The 19533-nt window shown below is 40.3% G+C and overlaps 1 protein-coding gene across 5 annotated transcripts in view; it reads right to left on the bottom strand.

Moving 5' to 3' along the window:
* Positions 1-1383: 1383 nt before the first annotated feature.
* LOC129733184 (transient receptor potential-gamma protein) overlaps positions 1384-19533 on the bottom strand; it is a 204702-nt gene continuing 186552 nt past the window's right edge. For 3 of the 5 annotated variants that reach the window (XM_055694814.1, XM_055694816.1, XM_055694815.1), the window contains 13 exons: positions 19078-19267; positions 18817-18999; positions 18114-18225; positions 17811-17933; positions 6395-6538; positions 5993-6132; positions 5666-5934; positions 5495-5608; positions 5231-5438; positions 4983-5177; positions 3864-4422; positions 3345-3790; positions 1384-3287 (listed from right to left, as the gene is read on the bottom strand). In XM_055694814.1, the coding sequence (XP_055550789.1) occupies positions 2904-3287; positions 3345-3790; positions 3864-4422; positions 4983-5177; positions 5231-5438; positions 5495-5608; positions 5666-5934; positions 5993-6132; positions 6395-6538; positions 17811-17933; positions 18114-18225; positions 18817-18999; positions 19078-19267 (3067 nt within the window). In that variant the 3' untranslated portion in view covers positions 1384-2903. The remainder of the gene's footprint in view (positions 3288-3344; positions 3791-3863; positions 4423-4982; positions 5178-5230; positions 5439-5494; positions 5609-5665; positions 5935-5992; positions 6133-6394; positions 6539-17810; positions 17934-18113; positions 18226-18816; positions 19000-19077; positions 19268-19533) is intronic. The other 2 variants (XM_055694817.1, XM_055694818.1) reach the window with 2 other exon arrangements.

The raw sequence follows: 19533 nt of genomic DNA, 5'->3' as shown, positions 1-19533 counted from the left end.
TTCACTGGACGTCCCGGATGAAATTTCACGGGAAATTTTTATTGAAATTTCGGTATCCAGGAAATATTTTCTACAAAAATAAATTATTGGAAAATTGATTTAAAATAACCAACTTGTGAAAGACGCTTCGCTTATGTCTGAGTTTTATTTACCTCCTACTTACTTACTTATTGGTCCGCAGAACAAAGGGATGAAATTAGAGATTAGAGGAATGAAACTAGAGATCTCCAATGTGGATGGTTACACGTCATGGCTTTCAACTGTCGCCAGGACAGGTTCTCGTCGACAGACCGGATGTCGTTAGCTAAGCTGCGTTGCCATGAGCCTCTGGGTCTGCTTTTCTTCGTTGTTCTTGCGGATTCCAGTCAAGTTCTTCTTTGCAGATTTAGCTCGCCCTTTTCCTTGAAAGGAGTCCGATCCTGAGACGCACCCGCTTTCGCAGGCGTACAGTAATACGAATTTAACGTTTGAGTTTAAAATTCGGGGTTTCGTATGTAGAGAGACCTGTTTTGAGCGCCAAATGTTTCGTAAACCTGCAAAGGTATCTCCGGCCTTCCTAATCCGTGTGACTATATTAGCTTTGGTACCACCATCAAGCATAGTCTACCACCAAGGCTACCAAGGCATTGATAAACTGATAAGTTGGGGAGATTTTCAGTGTACACTACCATAGACTTAGTTTTTGTTACATTGACTGAGAGACCTGCTACCTGGGAGCACTCAGAGAGGTCATCTAATTTGCTCTGTATATCGTTTAGGTGTTGTGCCAGCCAAACACTGTCGTCGGTTTGGTCGAGGTCATTCAGGTACTCCATTGCTAGTGGGTCGTAGAAATTATCCGGTTGATGTACTCGAACATAGACGACATCTGCAGATTGGATATTATTAGCTTGTGGAGGAGACCGGTCCGCCTGATTAAGCCGAATTCTCCAAGGCCATTTCCTAATTTATCCAGACTTCCTGTACTGTTTTCGGCAGTTTATCTGTCTCAGGATGAGAATGATTTTCGCATGTACCTCCCAGCTCTTCGCAGAATCTACAGCTTCAGAGGTTCCATCTTTTTTCAGTTTCGATTCTACAGCAACCTAGAGATTCTTCATTATGAGGTAAATATTCACGTTGGCCAATTTCATCTCCCGATTGCCATTCGATTCCCGGTAAGCTTGAAACAGGTGGATTTAAGTCTTCAGAGATCCGATTTGAACCTATGATAGGTTCTACAACCTATTGTCTATTGATAATAAAAGAACGTCTAGTTCGGTTGACGTCTGTAACAAGAATAAAGAAAATTTATTGATGCAAAACAGTCATGGTTTACTCTGCAGAATAAACGACGATTTTACATGATTGGGTGTTTCTCAAAACAGTAAAATTCACCCACACTAACAGATCCTCTTCAATGCGTTTTATTTTCCTTAAAAACAGTCGGGGGTTTTGCTTCAAATTCCATATTCATATTATAGTTGTATTTCACTAATTGTAACTAATGACTGAAATTTACGACGATAGTTACTAATTTCTGTATACGATTAGATCCATCGAATAGTTTACTGGAATTCTTTTTTACTTTTTGTTTGTTGTTGTTGTCCCTTTCGTTCTCTTATACCTGCTTTCTGTGGAGAATATCGTTTAACTACTAGTTAAATGTGTATTTAGTATTCCACTGGTCAACTGTTATAGTAGTAACTGTCTAAACCGAACGATGTCGATTGCTACGGTTATTTTTCATAAATACTGTCATTATGATCCACTGTTCATCAGGACTTTATTTGCGACGATTGATGGTTTAACCACAATAATCAATGCATGTTATAGCTTTCTTTTTATTACCATTAATTAGTGTTAGTATTTGTTACTATGGTTCTATCGAGTAAATTGTTTAAAGTGTTTCCTTGCTAACATTTATTAACTTCTGTTTTCATCAATAATAAGGCCTCCTTTGATTTCTTCGCATCGTTAGTGAAGGATTACTCCTCGGGCTTAGCTTTGCATTTGTTGTTTTATACCGGTGATCTTTATGTTGCGTGTACTTAGTGCGTGTAGTAACAAATGGAATTCTACTAGTTTTATTTTGATGTGTACGATTTAGAAAATGGCTCTCTGAAATATTGGTATGCCTTTCTGTGTGGTTGGTTAAAAGAAAAACAAAAATCGAACTGCATTTGCTGTATCATTAAGCTATGGTCGGAATAGTAAAATGTGTGTTGATATTGTTTTTTTTTTATTGTGGTATGAAACACCCTGTGATTAATAAAATTCCTCACCAACTTGTTCAAATCTTTGGTTGATGTTGCATGATATTTTTTTATTTTGCTCTACCTGTCAATCTGTTAAACGCTTCTCTACTCGTTCCAAGAGACGTGGTCCCTTAGGGTTTTGTGCTTAGGCTAAAATTTCTGTTCTCGCTAGCGTATTAGTAATATCTAAATTTGACTACATTCCAACTGCTTAGTAGTGGCTTCGTTTTCGACATAGAGAGTGTTTCGTGAAGTGAAGCTTCTGGCCGGTGTAGTGTCTAGTCCGAACCGCTCCACCCACTCAGTTAAGTGTGTTGCGCACAATTCCCATTTTGTTTAAGTATTTCAGAAGCATCCTTTCTGAATAACATTTAAACTAATAATCACATATAAATAGTCGATTTACCTTTTCCGGTTGTTAACAGTGTTTAGGCCTCCGAAACGAGAAAAACAATGGTAACCAAAATGACTGGTTTAGAATTTTGCTTTCCATTAGTTTACATCCGATTAACTTCCTTCTCCCGAAGTGAGCATCTTCAGAGGGAGAGAGAGAAGGAGAGAGTCCTGTTTTAGCGATGGCAGTTAATACGTTTTTCCGTCTAATAAATATGACTAGATTATGCTCGAATCGATCAATATGTACAAATCCGTCTTATCTAAGAGCCCCTATAACCAGCCCTGCGAGTGGAAATGTCCTCGAACCGGAGTAACCCCAGGTATCCTGTAGGAGGACTGTTGCTGTTGTTGATGATCACTGCTTGTTTCGCTAGTGATCGCTCTACCCTGTATCCGCAGCAGTGGTTCTGTACAGCTAATTCTCGTATGAGCGGGATTGTCCACACTTTCCTCTGTCGTCGAAGGGGTTAACGGTGGGTCCAGCTGGTTTTCCAGGGATGTTTGCTGACTTTGAGTCTGTTCATGGCGAGGAGTTTTTCCAGTGACACCACCGTCCATCCCCGAATCTTCTACGATCGTACCTTCGCCAATACCACATTCGACCGGATCGTCACATGGACTACGCGTGGGTACACTGGAAGCACGTTTCAGCACCTGCGATAGAATCTGTTAGTAAACGTGGCTTGCAAACTAAACAACATGAATACTTACCTTACTACTAGCACCAGTTGTCAAAGAAGGAACCGCCGTCGCCTCTGCAGGGGGCTCCAGAACGGGACTACTATTTCGACTGTTGGAGAACTTTTTTCTTTTACGCTTTAAAGCAGCTAGTGCCCCGAAATGTAGGTGATAATGATGGGAGGAAGAGTCTTTTGCCTTCGCCGATCCATGCGATCGATCGCTTCCACCATGATGATGAGGATGATCATGATGTTGATGGTGGTGTTTATGTGGATCAGGCGATTGTTCCACATCTGGTCGGTCGAGACTTGGATTTGAGTCCGACGGCGATTCGGTAATAGCCTCATCCGACGCTGGACTATTACTGTGGCTTGCCGATTCACCTCGCTGGCCATTGTTGCAGACGGAATCTTCCGAGCGCGATCGACCGATAAATCGTGACACGCTGCCATGCTTTGCGGCTTCAATCAAGGTACCTGTTGGCGGGTTGAAGATAAAATAGAAAAACTAATGAATCGAGCACCTAATTGGACGAAAAAAGTTTACTACCCCATCGTTTCTTGTGTGAGCCAGGTCTTTTGGAATGGAACTTCGGTGCGAGTTTGGCAAGTCTGTGAATGGGATTGTTGTTTTCACCAAAGGAACTTTGCGATTGCGATGAAAACTGGTGCATGGGATTGACTTGGTGCAGGGCTTTCTTGGTAGTGAGACCTGGCCCGAATACTCCCGCAAACATTTCGTGTGACGCATTATCCGGAAGTTGCGATATAAACTCGGAGACAGGAGTTAGATGCTGACCCGATTCCGGTGCCGGCGCTGGTGCAATGTTGAAGCCCTTCATCAATCGACGCTCCTTCTGGCGGTTCTTCTTGCCACCTACGCCCCCACCAGAGCCGGTAGCACTGGTGGTGTTCATTCCACTGTTTTTCAATATTTCCACAAGTTCGCACCGAAACGCAGATATGTCCTGTTTGATCTCGTTCACATCATCCTCGGTAACGCCCTGCGATTCGGCCTTTCGCTGCTCGACGGTCACGTAACGTCGGACCAGATTGCGCATTATGCTCTGGTAGCGGAAATCCCGTTCGCTGGCCTGTTTCACCTTCCGCTGAAATGAAGCAAGAAGAAAACAGGAGCAGAGCAAACAGCAGAAGCAGAAACGAATCCACGCGGAACATGGAATCCGAAAACAGTGACAGTCACATAGAGAAAGAGGCAGAAAAAAGGAAAATTTGCAGAGTTCGGAGAAAGAAAAGTATCGAGATCACAAATTAACAACACACGGTGCAATAAACATTGGGTCTAATGGAAGGTGTCTACTTTGATGTTCCGACCGATCGGATATGAGTGCTAAGCTGCAGTTTGTCCGTATAACACACGCGAAGAGAGTTTATTGTTGTTTAAAATTGCCCAGAATATAGAAATCAAACATGAAATGAAAATTATTGAAACCAAGATAAATCTATGTGTGACTATAGTTACCAATTTAGTTGTTTATGTTAACGCTTTTCTGGGTTGCTTTGTGAGAATGGCAGAGCGCGAGATTTTTGCACGAACAGTTTAAGCTCTCAAATTGATGAAAATCGATATTTGATCATAAAACATTCCCTGGTACAAGAGTTAGTTTACGGACAAGGCCCCTGCAGCTTGCATCAGATCGCTACTCACTCGAATAGTTTTCATGTGCTCCTTCTTGACGGCCTTCGAATGGCCGCAGAATTTCCGCTTGACCCACTGGAAGATGTAGAAGATAGACTTCGGGGTCGGAATTATGTTGAACGGCGGTGGAGAGGTTCCGCCTTCCTCAAAGTAGCTGATCCACAGCTTCGAGCGGGCGAACTTCCACTCCACGTCGGCACGTTCCTGAAAACAATAACTGAACGATTAGGTAACCGGTCAATCGCTACGGCCAGTACAAATGAGTCTACCGATATGAGCTGATAGGAATGATTCATCATAGCGATCAACAGATTTAATAGCACCACAATGTTGATCACCGAGTACGTTCCAAACATTAGCATTCCCCAGAAGCGGGTAAAGATTTTGATACCGTCTAGCTCAAAGTTTTCCAGATCCACCAGACCGAACACGGCCCAGAACAGAGTTTGGATGGTTTCGAAGAGACTGCCGAGAAATAATCACTGTCAGTTAAGTAAATGCTTCATTCTCCTAAAACTTACTTCGCGAATCGCCTCCACACCACACATGCATTCGGGTCAGTCGAAGTGAGGTTGGAAGATCCAGAGAAAGTTGACACATCCGGGCAGCGTTTCTTCTCCAGATCGGCATAATACCTGTGAAGTAAAAACAGCATTCAAACCACACCCTTATTTCACAAAACTTAATCATACCAAAGCAACTGGTTCAAACCGCTACTAAAAGCGAACAGCACCAACACGTAGAGGAAGAAAAACTTCATAATATCCATCACCATCCGCGAGAGGGATACCTGCAGGGGTCCCAGATGTGGATTGACCGAAAAGATGTACACCAGCTTGAGTGAGCTGAAGATATTCGCGGCACTGAACAAACCCTCCGAGATAAGCATCGGGTCCCAAGTGTCCCATTTCTCACGCGGTAAATCGGCAGCAAAACGATTGATGGCCATCTCTTTTTGAACCTGCAAAATTGACAGCTTGTTGTGTGTTCGTGTGAGCTTTGCTACCGGATAGACTCACCTCAAAGTAGGAAACGACTCGCAGTGCGACCGTCGCCACATACAGTGAATTTGTCACGAAATCTATCACATTCCACATATCGTTCACGTATTCCTGTAGTCCAACGTCCCACAGCTGCTTTACTTCACTCCAAATAAGTCCTGACAGTTCGGTTACACCAGCGTCAGGGTCATTGGTATTTCATGGTCGTGCCACCCAACGAATGGCGGAGATGGAAATCGACCGCAAATAGAGTAGAAAACGTGTCATTAGAATCGAATTGTCGTTAACTATCTGTCGTCATACAGGATAGCAAGTTTTAATTAAATTTCCACATTTTTAATTTCGGTTTCATTGCACATTTCCGTGTAGCAGCCGAAATAGTAACTCCCACTAACACATGCGATCACACCTTCTACTTACCGCTAACCCAGGCTAGAATGAGCCACTCGACCAGCGTAGGACTCGCTCCTCTTTTCGTAGGCACTTCGTCATGGGTGCTCAGCTCAGCTCCCCACACACCTCCAATCACAGTTTCGATACGCTGCGACGCCAACATCAACAGAACTGGAAGCAAACCGCCGTTAGTTTCCTTCGCATATACTCATTCGTACATGTTTTTAATGAAATTCAATTAAAAGTGTTGGCATGATGACGGTTGACAGTTATTAGAATGACGGGGAAACAAAGAGCAACGACAAAAAAAACGAACTGCAATGGCGGTGGAATAATCATTGAAGTACCCGAAATAACTTTTGTGGCGGTGTTGGGAAAAGTTCCTCGCTCGCCGTAATTTTCTATGTCGTTGATCATTCGACATCCCAGCGAAAATCGCTGGTTACATAATTGGGTTCCACAAAAAATAAAATGCGAGTTTAACAGTTCCGTTCCGACAATTACCATTGGAACAACTTTTGAATTGACGATGCTGATGCAAATCGAAATGGGTTCCATTGTGGTCAGTGTTGCTTAAAGGCATGTATGTTGGGTAGATTGAAACTGCCTATATGCTATACCTAATAAAAAATCAATCTAGTGAGAAAAAAAAACAATCTTAAACACATTATTTATATTCGCCTAGTCATTTGAAACATTTTCAGTGGTGGCTACGTACTTTTTTATTGTCTAACGTTAGAGAATGATTTTAACAAGTATTCTGTCGTTTAAGAGCAATACTTCTTCGAATTTTGGTTTCAAAAGGAGTCACCTAGATCTGTTTTCAATCAAATTTCTGCGATTTTAGGTTCTAATTTCATTTTATCCTATTTCTACTAACTTATTTAAACTGATTTTCGTTCTCGGATATTTGACGATTAATTTTAGATTATTTCTTTTTTTGTGATTTGGAAGATGTCAATTCTTTTTTCGACCATTTTAATATGTAAAGCCCTTTTAGACAATTTTAGGGTTGTCTCTTCTAATACATGAATATTCTGGCACTCTTTTCTCACTTTGTTTTTTGAACACAACCGTGGACCACGTGGACACACCTCTATCAAACATATAATAACTAATTTAGGTTATTTTTAAAACGCCTTTTTAACGGGTTGTCACCAATTTATTTTCTCATCCTTCACAAAATTTTCAGTGATTCTAGACCCAGTTTGGTACAATTTTTATACTTGCATCCTTGCATAAGTAAGATATTCAAGAAAATAATTTTTTTTTATTGAGTGTCTTAGTAGAATGGAATTGAATATTGAGAAAAGGTTATGTTTCTATTTAATTCTACTACAAAAGTCAAAAAGATTCCGTTTATTTCTACTACAAAAGTCTTTTGTATTAGAATTAAATGGAAACATAACCTATTCACAATATTCAAGACGTTTTAGGTTCAATTTAGGATACACTTTCTTCCTTGGCATTTTCTGACTAATCGGTCGGTTCAATCAGCCAAATTCGAGATCATTTAAAGGTGCTCCCGCAGACCGATATTATAAAAAAGTCCATTCATTCATGGTGCCAGTTGATTCGTTATTTATTCGTTTATTCTTCATATCTGAGTATTTTTTTAATATATGTACTTTTCAAAGTTCAGTTTTTTTTTTGGTAATGAAAATTTTTTATAAGTAGGCCGTAGGTATATATAAAACATGAAATTGAATTCTGAGAGACTAAAACCAATAACGTATTTTTTTCATAGAATGAACATAACTAAAAAAGCTACCTACATTTTTTATAAAAATTAACCAAGAGATGAAGGACATCATAACGAACCAGCTGGCTTACAGAAAATTTGTCCTTCGAAAAAAAACGAAACTTCGAAAACTTTCTAGCAGGTTTTCCAGATTTCCGAGCCCACACAATTGTATAAGTAAAAGGTGACGTGAAACAAAACCTTCTTTCTCTCTTCGACCGTCAAATTCATTGCTTCATCGCTCACAACGCTAGTGACATCGCAGCTGTTGCGAAAAAAATCGAAGCAACCCAGTGTATTCGTATAGATCATTGCACACGAGAAATAACCTCACTTTTCTGACATTTCCCACTGGTTTGTTTTAAAGGTATTCCATCCACTTTTTATGTGGTAGGAGTGAAAATGAGGGATACGAGTACGAAAAAGATGGAAAAACTCTCCGCCTATGCGAATTTGTTACTGTTATCTTTTGGTTTATTCTTGGAAACGCAATTTTTAACAAGACACTTCCGCATTTTTATTCGAGCCGAAAATTTTACTATATAAACAAACCCGCGACAACTGTCAAATCCCTTTCTTCTACTTGTTTTGTGACGTCATCGTTCAATGATCTATAGGAATTAGTTCGATTTAGGGTTTTACACAATTGTTAACTCAAAATATTTTTCACGTTTTAGTTACCGGAAAAGTTATGTGAATATTTTCCACTGTCATTTTCCCGTGAATTCTACGTGATTTTCATTTGAGTTCATCATAACCTGGTTAGATGGATTATACTGTGAGTTTTATTCAATAGACATATGTATTTTAAGTGAGTTTCCGGTAGAATTTACCTACCAGTAAAGTGTAAAGTATAGGAGTAACTGATAACTATTTCTTTTTATACCACATATACTTTTTCTGATTTTTAAAATACAGGCGATTGTCTTCAGAAATTATTAAAATATGTTGCATAATGAATCGGACGGGTATGCAAATTCCTCAATTCTTAAATAAATTAAAACGACTTGAAAACTGGTTAAAAGGAATGACATTTGCTGGCGATAATTACTGTTAGCTACATGCTCAGGTAAATTCTCGTCCTCTGAACTGAATCTTTGTTAAACCTGTAAGCTCAAAACTTGATATCAAATTATTGTGGTTTTTCAAAAACTCACTTATTGACATATCATCGAGAACTTCTGAAACTGAATCGGACTTAGCCATTTAGGCCATTTTTGGCCTCACAAACAAATTTGCCCCGGGACCCCCAGCTTCTAAATCCGGCCCTGGGAAGACCCTACTCTGGAAGGTCGAAAAATAATGAATTTTCGTGATTTTTTTAGATGTTTAGAGTCAAGATGTATTTTGCATGTCGTGATTTCAAATAAAGTGAGTATTACTCTGTTGACAGCTGGGAACGTCGATGCTCTCTCTAAATCAGCACCTAACTGGTGATAAGTTTTTCTCAGCATCTGCTGAACTGATTTGACTGAAATTTTGTTTCTTGATTTATTTACTTACTTCATACCCACAGACATATATTGTCCAAATGGTGGCTAGACTACAACACTAAACATTAATACAACAGTTGTCTTAACATGGTAATAAATTTAGAACGAAGCACTTCAACAGATAAATGAAAATCAAACACGGACGACACTCGATTAAACGCTCGTTGAAGACCAATGATTGCACTATTGGAGCTGTAGTTAGTACGGCGAAAAGGTAGATGCACTGAGAGTACTCTCTAGATGCTCTGAGGGTTTCAGCATGTAAAATAGATTATCTAACTTGTTACATAGCTGTTTTTGAAAATTCCAATTATTGCCAAAATGGCGGCCATTTTAGTGAAAAATTGAATCTTTCTCATGAAAAATCACTATTTAAAAATCATAAAACTCTGACAAATTCAGATATCAACAGATAAAACGGCTATGTAACAAGTTAGATAATCCATTTTTACATGTAAATAAAAGCTTCAGCCAAGTCGGTTCATTATATGATGAGCAAAATTAACCACCTGTTGAAAAACATGGTTTCAAGAAAAACGCTGCCAACAGCGTAATACTCACTATATTTGCACCCACGACATGCAAAATACATTTTCAAATATACCTTATTCAATAGCCAAAATACCCGAACACTTAACCTTACCCCAAACATCCGAAAAACAAATCACGAAAAATTATTATTCGCCAACTTTCCAGAGAAGGGTCCCCCCTTGAGTTCCAAATCAAACACCCGTCTGGTGTAACGATGTTTGGCTTGGTAGCATCCAACGCACAGTGGGGCGACTTCATACAAAGGCTGGCCATGCAAAAAAAGTGTCGATAAATGCGACAAAAATGAGGTATTTACATAATTTTTGGGTGCCGAAAATTAATCTGGTATCCATTTCTTGCTTGGGGTCGTCCATAAAGCACGTGACCTAATTTTGAATGATTAACCACAAGCAATGCCACCGGGCGTCCTTCTCACTGAAAAAAATTACGTAGTTTTTGTATGACCCTCAAATCGACCAAACTTTGCAAGAAAAAAAGATTTTTCAGCAAAATTTAAAAAAAACATGGGTAATACAAACTTGTTACAAATCAAAACAGTCATCATCTGCTTCTTCATCATCATTATCTTCCTCTTTTTTTTTCACCTTTATAACTGTGATCAGATTCATCATTACTTCATCTGGAAGGTTTTCACAATTTGTTTACACCTATTCAAAATAAGGATTAACTGTTGGATTTGTGGAAATAAAAATATTTATTTACTCTTCTATTATGCCTCTTCTGTCATCCTTCCTATAGTATTGCGGTTTGATTGATATTGATACCCAGGTTTTTCTAACTGAAGCGACAACTTGCACAGTTTTGCGCTACAGCGGATAATATGCAAGCATGATTTTATTAGAGCTTCTTCGTGTCCTGAATTTCATCCAATTTGCAGTGTTGCTTCATCCCTTTATTCGCGATTTACGGCGACCGAAACAGTGCCATTCTGCGATAAAATTTCCAGTACCATGTCATCAAGATTATCTTCATCCGCCTTGCCTACTTCTGCCTATCGGATACTGGGACGCAACGAAATTAGCATTATGGAATCCCCCAAGCTCCTCTCCACTGTCGAGCCACTGCCGCCAGCGATCATCAGCCGTCCGGGTCCAGTGCGTGGGTGTGGTGAAGGGGTTCTCCAACCCGCTGTAAACGGCAAGTACCCGCTTAATTTGAACGCTTCAACCGCTGACGAAACTTCCGCTTCTAGGACTGCTGTGATTGGTAATACAAAAATTTACTACCAGAACGTGAGGGGATTACGAACGAAAATAGATGATCTGTTCCTAGCGACGCTTGACCTGGAACACGATGTTATTGTTTTGTCCGAGACATGGCTGAACAGTGAAATTAACTCATTGCAGCTATTTGGAACACAATTTAATGTATACCGCACTGATCGTGATGCAGCTAGATCTGGAAAAATGCGAGGTGGTGGTGTCCTTATTGCTGTATCAAACCGATTTGCATCCAGGCGCAATTTGTGTACTCATGACGAACTTGAACAGCTTTGGGTGAATATTAATTGTCGGGGCAGCAGCATTTGCATTGGCGTCATATATCTTTCTCCCGATTACGCTAATGACACTTTTACCGTGCAAAAACATATAGACTCCGCACTTGAAATTTCGTGCTCGCTCCAGCCGCATGCAACTCATTTGCTCTTTGGAGACTACAATCAGCCTGGTATTACCTGGACATGTACAAGCTCGGGCTATGCTATTCCTAACATTTCCGAGTCTACGTTTACTGGAACTGCTTCTGCTCTCCTGGACGGTATGTCGCTGCTGAATATGTTACAGATGTGCACTGTCACTTACGATAGGAATCGAACGTTAGATCTCTTATTCGTCAATGAGGAATCGGCACCGGATTGCACTGTCGTTGAAGCTTGTGAGCCTCTACTAGAAATGGATTCGCATCACCCTCCTCTATTGGTCACTCAAGCATTTCCGCAACCAGTTGATTTTGATGATACGCCCGAAGATAGAGAATTTAATTTTGTCAAAGCAGATTTTATTGCACTAATGGATTCGTTACAAGCAATCAACTGGGAAACGGCACTAAATCATGCTACGGATGTTAATCTTGCTGTAGAAAGACTCTCAACTATTTTACTTTAGCTGTTCAGTCTTCACGTTCCAGCTCCTCGTCCCAGACCGAAGCCACCCTGGTCAAATCAGCGGTTGAAAAAACTAAAACGTTTGAGAGCAGAAGCACTTCGCAGATACACACATCAACGGAATCCCTTGGCAAAGCGAGACTTCACCCAGGCCAGTAATAACTACAGAGCATATAACCGTATCCTTTATTCACAGCACATCCTACGTGTACAGTCAAACCTCAGAAAAAACCCCAAAGGTTTCTGGGCTTTTGTAAATGACAAACGGAAGGAAAGCGGATGTTTTTGGAAGGAGAAGTTACAAACACTTGCGATGGCATCTGCAACTTGTTTGCCAAGCATATCTCTAGTGCATTCAACGCATCCCCTGCTAGCGCTGTACAGGTAGAAAATGCTCTTCAAAACGTTCCAAACAATGTAATGAATCTAGACAATGTTCGATTCATCGACGATGATATCATGCTTGCAATAAAGAAATTAAAACCATCTATGATACCTGGTCCAGACGGAATTCCTGCCAGTGTATTTAAAATTGTGCTACTGCCCTTTGTGCTCCATTAAAATTAATAGTTAACCAGTCGCTGGCTCAAGGAGTGTTTCCAGAGCGCTGGAAAAAATCAACAATGTTCCCAGTTTTCAAAAAAGGGGATAAACAGAATACAGCTAACTATCGCGGGATTACTTCATTATGCGCTGGGTCCAAACTTTTTGAAGTATTGGTAGGAGGCGTCCTGTTTCGCGAAAGCAAAGCGTACTTCTCGGTAGACCAACATGGTTTCTTTCCTGGAAGATCTATAACAGTTCTGTTCTCATTGTATCAAACATTTGGAATATGGTGCTCAAGTAGACTCTATTTACACGGATCTCAAAGCAGCATTTGATCGCGTGGATCACAACATCTTGTTGGCAAAAGTTGAGCGGCTGGGTGCAACAACGAATCTGGTCGGCTGGCTTCAATCTTACTTATTTGGTCGTACTCAGTCTGTGAAACTAGGAAACAGCGAGTCATACAGTGTTGTAAATTTGTCGGGTGTGCCTCAAGGAAGCAACCTTGGACCGCTGCTATTTTCCTTGTGCTTCAACGATGTTTGTTTTGTCATTCCGCCAGGATGTAAATTAATCTACGCCGATGATTTGAAGATTTTACTCGTCGTTAGATGTACAGCTGACTGTGAGGAACTACAGCAGTATATTGATGCTTTCTATAACTGGTGCATACGCAATTGCCTGACAGTAAGTATCTCCAAATGCTCTACGATTTCATTCACCCGTAGAAAAAAACCAATCCTGTGGAGTTACACAATCTCTGGTCAGTCGCTTGAAAGAGTCACTGTAGTTAAGGATCTTGGTGTGCTCTTAGGTTATCAAATGTCCTTTAGAGATCACTACACGAGCATAATTGCACAAGCGAATAGGAACCTAGGGTTTATAATTCGAATCGCCAAAGAATTTTCAGACCCATATTGCCTGCGTTCATTATATTTTTCCCTGGTGCGGTCGGTGCTAGAAACATCTGCTGTTGTTTGGTGCCCCAATGCGGAGATTTGGAAGAACAGAATTGAGTCAGTGCAAAGCCGGTTCATCCGTTATGCACTACGTACTCTACCAAGGAGTAACCCGAGTGAGCTTCCTCCATATATTGATCGCTGCCGTTTACTGGATATGGACACTTTATCAAAAAGGAGAAATATATCGAGAGCTGTTTTTGTGGGGAAACTTTTCGCTGGACAAATTGATGCCCCGGCCATTCTCTCTCAACTCAACATCTATGTGCCTACGAGAAGCCTGAGATCATGGAACTTTCTACGACTTGACTACCAACGTACTAACTACGGCCAGAACGACCCTATAAGGGCGATGTGTGACGTATTCAATAGATTTTTGACTATTTTGACTTTAATGTAACCATAGACGTTTTCAAGAATAGGTTAAGACGACTCATGTAGTGCATAAGATAGTTTAAAAATGTTTCATGTGCTTGTTAGATAGCTTGTATTGCTGGAAATCTGTTTGTTAATGACGCTCTTTGTTCTTTGTTTGTTATTGTTGGTGTATCAACATTTCATTAAGACCACTGCGGGTCAGATGTATATAAATAATAATAATAATAATAATAATAATAATAATAATAATAATAATAATAATAATGATAATAATAATAATAATAATAATAATAATAATAATAATAATAATAATAATAATAATAATAATAATAATAATAATAATAATAATAATAATAATAATAATAATAATAATAATAATAATAATAATAATAATATGAAAGCTTACGTTTCTACTAAAATTTTGGATATAGTCACAACCGTGGCAAACTGCGGCAACAAAACTTTTAAGCTGCCTCTCTACGAAAAATCCCAGCTGTTCAACGGTTTGAAAATGCCGCCTGTTTTTATTATTACTGGTGTTAAAATCAATACCGAAGTGTATATCGGTATTTTGAAGGACTGAGTGCTTCCCTGGGTAAAGGTCAACTTTTCCAAGGATCAATATGTTGTGCTAAAGCAGGATGGAGTGCCATGTCACATGTCTAATCGGACCCAACACTGGCTGATGGAAAATTTTAATTTTTTGGCCGAGAGATTTGCGGCCTACTATCAGGCTTCTGAATACTCCATTTTGTTAAAATGTATGGATGTATTCTTGATACCAGTAGGCAATAAACACGGGCTGCATATGCAGTAGGGTGTACCAGTAGGCAATAAACACGGGCTGCATATGCAGTAGGGTGTCCCAAATTTGCACAAGTCTGGGGCTCACCCTCCAGATGATAGAAAACAGTGTTACGAACAAATCTTTGTTCGGCGGCAGCGCTAGAAAATGATATTTTCAACTGGCCCCGATGACTTTTTTGAATAAATCGGTTTTTCTTATGTTAAATCCAAAAAACATGTCATCGGGGCCAGTTGAAAACATCATTTTCTAAAGCTGCCGCCGAACAAAAGTTTGTTCGTGACACCATTTTCTATCATCTGGAGGGTGAGCCCCAGACTTGTGCAATTTTGGGACACCTGATATGCAGTCAACTCATAGTTTTATGTGAGCTGATACAACTCTTAAAGAACCGCAAGCTTTTATGAACACAATGCATCATCTCCGATTGAGTAAGCACTGATTTCAGCTGCTCAGTTCTCGACAGAGTGAAAATTTAAAACCCAATTGTAGTTCCAAATTGCTCTCGAGTGTTTTAGGATTTCCTTTGCTTTGCCTGAATAACGCAGCTGACATAGCTTGGCTGCTAATAAACATTGATATCTTAGCTTATATTCTAATTATCAACATATGCGTAATGATACAAGTAAACATATTCACTTCCTTCTTTTTCGCCTGCAAAACCCAAAACAACTATTAGTAACACCATCAACGCGAATATTAAAACAATAGATTACGTTTCCTCATGATTAGCACAGGAGCTGGCAGAGCAAGAAATAACACCACACACTTGTGAGCAGAGCAAATTCACCCGATCGGCACAAATTGTTCATCAGATGTTACTCTGATCAATTCTTTCTGCCTCTGTTCAAAATAAAGCATATAGGTAGGTATATAATAGCAAACCTGGAATCAATGCTGTGAAACGGCACAGTAGGACATTGAGTACAAAGCAGGATTTCTCAACGAAGAATTGCTATATTTTCATCAGCTAACTTGATCGCTTTGAAATATTGTCTTATCAGAAGGAAATGATTAAAGAGTCGGTGTATTCCAAAGCCTGCCCACTATTAGCCCGGACCTGAAACCGCTGGATTATTCGACTTGGACGTATGTTAAAGCAAAAGGCTGTAAAAAATCTCACCCTAGTGTGAGCACCCTAAAGTCTAACATAGCGCGAACATGGCGGTCGATGCAGGCGGAATACGTTCGAGACGCGTGTCATAGCTTGCGGCGTCGTCCCTGTAACGTCATGGTGAAAATAGAGTACACATCGAAAAAATTTGTTGGGTAGGACCTTATACAGATAACTAGATTCGAAAATGTTGATATTATTGCCCAAAAGTACTTCAAATGAGGTTTGAAAGAAACACCATAACTTTTCACTTTTTTTCCGCCGCACCCTGTAAATACTCAATACTGATACGTGTGCAAAGTTATATGCAAATCGAAAAATGGTCAATGTTCGACGATATGTCATTTGGCGTGGTTTAGGCGGCATCCATAAATTATGTAATGCTCATTCGGGGACGGGGGAGGAAGGGGGTACCCTTGAGCGTAACGAATTATTACATAAGGAAGGGGGAGGTAATATCAACGTTACGTAACGGAAAATCTTAGACAAAGGTGATACGAAATAAAGCGGTTTTGTACTACCGGTGAAAGTGACGCCAAAGTTAAAATCCGTGGAAGCTACGAACACTTTTGATTACCACTAACAACACTGGTCAACATAGGTGCACTCCAAAAGCTCAAACCGAAAAAAAGAAAGATTATAGCTTTAATGGCTAGGGACACCAAAATTCATAAGAATGGTTGAATAGCTATAGTCTTTCATTTTTTTCAGGTTCGAGCTTTTAGAATGCACTTTTTTTTTTCATTTCGTCGATCAGTGTAATCATATCTGCCAGCGGAGTTGTGGCTAATGAAGTGGAAACGGTTTTTGGCGAGTGCTTACCTATGTGAGTGAGCACAAAGTAAACTTAAAAAGGCAAGGGTAGCGCAAGTGCAGGAGGACCGTTACTCTCCCGTGCGACGCTTCTTGCACTAACTCAATCGGTTTAGAGAAGAGACGGGAATCAAAAATATATATCAAGTGCGCGACTAACTTCTCGTTATTTGTCAATAGATAGCGCCAACAGTAAGCGTTAGTCTAACTGTCCGTGTGAAGGAAAGCCAATCACCTTCGAAGATACTGAATAGGGAGGAAGTCTCGATGAGACTTCATGCCACACGCAGGAACAGTTTGCTTCGGTATAAGAAGCTACCCGTCAATCCATTTTCAAGCGATTGGTATGGACTTCGATTGATGCAATTAAGCCGTAGCTCATGGCCTGGCTGATCAGAAGAAGTTCTGTTCATACGAAAACCTCAAAATATGGCTTGATTTATGAATAGCCTCAAAAGACGAATATTTTTATCTTAACAGTTTTCGAGCTCTGCTGGCAGAATGATGATACGAAATTGAAGCTAGCAACGGGTAATACTGTGAATAACTTATAGATAACTATTTTATACTTATAAAAATTAGTTGCGCGCCTGATACAATGATCTGTATAGGTGATTTCATGCCTAACTTTACTTTCTTGATACCTTTTCTGATCTCGTAAACAGATTTTAACAATTACTGACCAAATCTTAGATTTTTAGATTAGAAAAAGTTTATTCGTCAAAAAATTGACTTTGAGAAGTATTTTCCGATGATCTCTTCATATTTTTCTCAACTGTTAAAGGCACATTCGATTATTTTTATATTACATGATGATTATTCCACCACCAAAATTATTGCGTACATTTACTCAAATGCAAAAATTTAGAGTCAAACCTATTGAAAATCATCTTTAATAATAGTAAAAAAAATTAACAATCACTAAGAGCCATACTCACATAAAAAAGTAAAATACGATGCACTGTGGCAAATAAACTTGATAAAAGGTTTCCTCATCGTCTGGCCGAACGTCGAGTGCGGTGCAATGATATACGAAATGGAGAACAGTGGAAACAGGATGCCTGCAAGAGAAAGAGAGAGAGGAGCAGAATTTCTCAAGTGGGACTCACGACCTCGCCCGCAGCGGCATTATTCCCCCCCGGAGACCGTAATTTGCATCCAACTTAAGGTGAAAATTACAATTTCTCTTTTATTATATTATGCTCCACGTGCTGGATGGAAGGTACAGCGGGGGTACCTACCTATTCGCACAATTTCTAGTGCTTGCAGAGCCATATTTTTCCGCCGGAAGCCCGGAAGCCCTTCATACCAGATGCTGGCCAGCAGCTGCTGTACGTTGGGGTGGGAAACGAACTGAAATATGCGGGAAAGAAGAAGCCGATCAAAGATGTTCTAGTGGTTAGAAAGTCTATCTTAAAGGTAAAACATATATTTGTTTTGTAGCAACAACATTTTTGGTGACGGTGTTCAACGTTGAAACACTGTCAGCCAGTACTCAAAGTGTGGTGCACTTCCTGAGGAGTTTACATTCAAGACTGCTTGCTTTCACTAAGTTTTTCGTCTGTTTGCATATCTTTTAGATGCAAAAGAGATTTGTCACAGCGATGCCTGCTTGCTTCGCCGAAAAAAAAACGAGATCCTTTCAGACCGTACTATGCTACACCATTACGAAACCACACTTTCACTGCTCGGATGGGATTAACACCCCGTAATTAAGTTAGTTAGAAAGTGTGAAAAAACGAGTGAGCGAGTTCAACTGTTTTGAAAAACTATTTACACATTTAACCTCAAGCACTGTGTTATGCTGTGTGCTAGCTACCCGAACAACGAAATAGTTTTACTTCTGTGATTTGAGCTAAAGCTGGCGGTGTTAAAACGGCAATCAATGACAATCAAAGATTCGTATCGTAACTAAATTGTTCCCCGTTCGGAAATGACACTCACCTTCTTCTGCCTCAATTTCACAGCCAGTTTCAGCCGATTCAGGTGCATCCGATCGCCATGCTCGAACGCCGGCCCGGTCGGATCATGGTTGAGTAGCACTTCCAGCTCGTGGGAGGACCGGGTGTGATCCAGGAGGGCAGTCGCAAAATCTTGACACTGGCGTCGCAGTTCCTGATATTCGTTCTGGTGCGATTATGGAAATCAGGCAAAGCATGTGAATGGCATTATGCGGAACCAGCTCCGATTACCCGTTCGCCTTACCTTGAATTCGTGCTCGAGAAAGCTCAGCCGTCGCAGCTCCCAGCTCAGCTCGAACGCCGTGAGAATCGGATCCTTGGATGAGAGGGCCACCAGCGACGGGCTGGCCAGGGCACGGTATGCGTTGATGCGAGAGCGTGAATGACGCAGGGAGTCCTCCTGACGTGATGTGACGCAATCGTCACAGCCGCATCTGCCAATAGTACAGTTGATAAGAGGAAAACCTTAGTAGTGATAAAAATGCTCTGCAGGGTTCAGTCAGTTTAACGCTAAAAGGATGTCGGAACCATGATGTGTTGGAACATGGTGTAACGGTGAGGGTTTGTAGACGAAGCATCACTGTGCAACATAAGAAACTTTTCCTTATTTGTTTATGTATCCCTAGTATTGTCATATCTACAATTTAAATGCATCAGAAAGTCTGTATATACAGGTATTTGTATCGAAACCAGGAAAAAA

This window comes from Wyeomyia smithii, chromosome 3 (genome assembly GCF_029784165.1).
Source record: "Wyeomyia smithii strain HCP4-BCI-WySm-NY-G18 chromosome 3, ASM2978416v1, whole genome shotgun sequence".
NCBI lineage: Eukaryota > Metazoa > Arthropoda > Insecta > Diptera > Culicidae > Wyeomyia > Wyeomyia smithii.
This window is presented reverse-complemented; position numbering and strand designations above follow the sequence as displayed.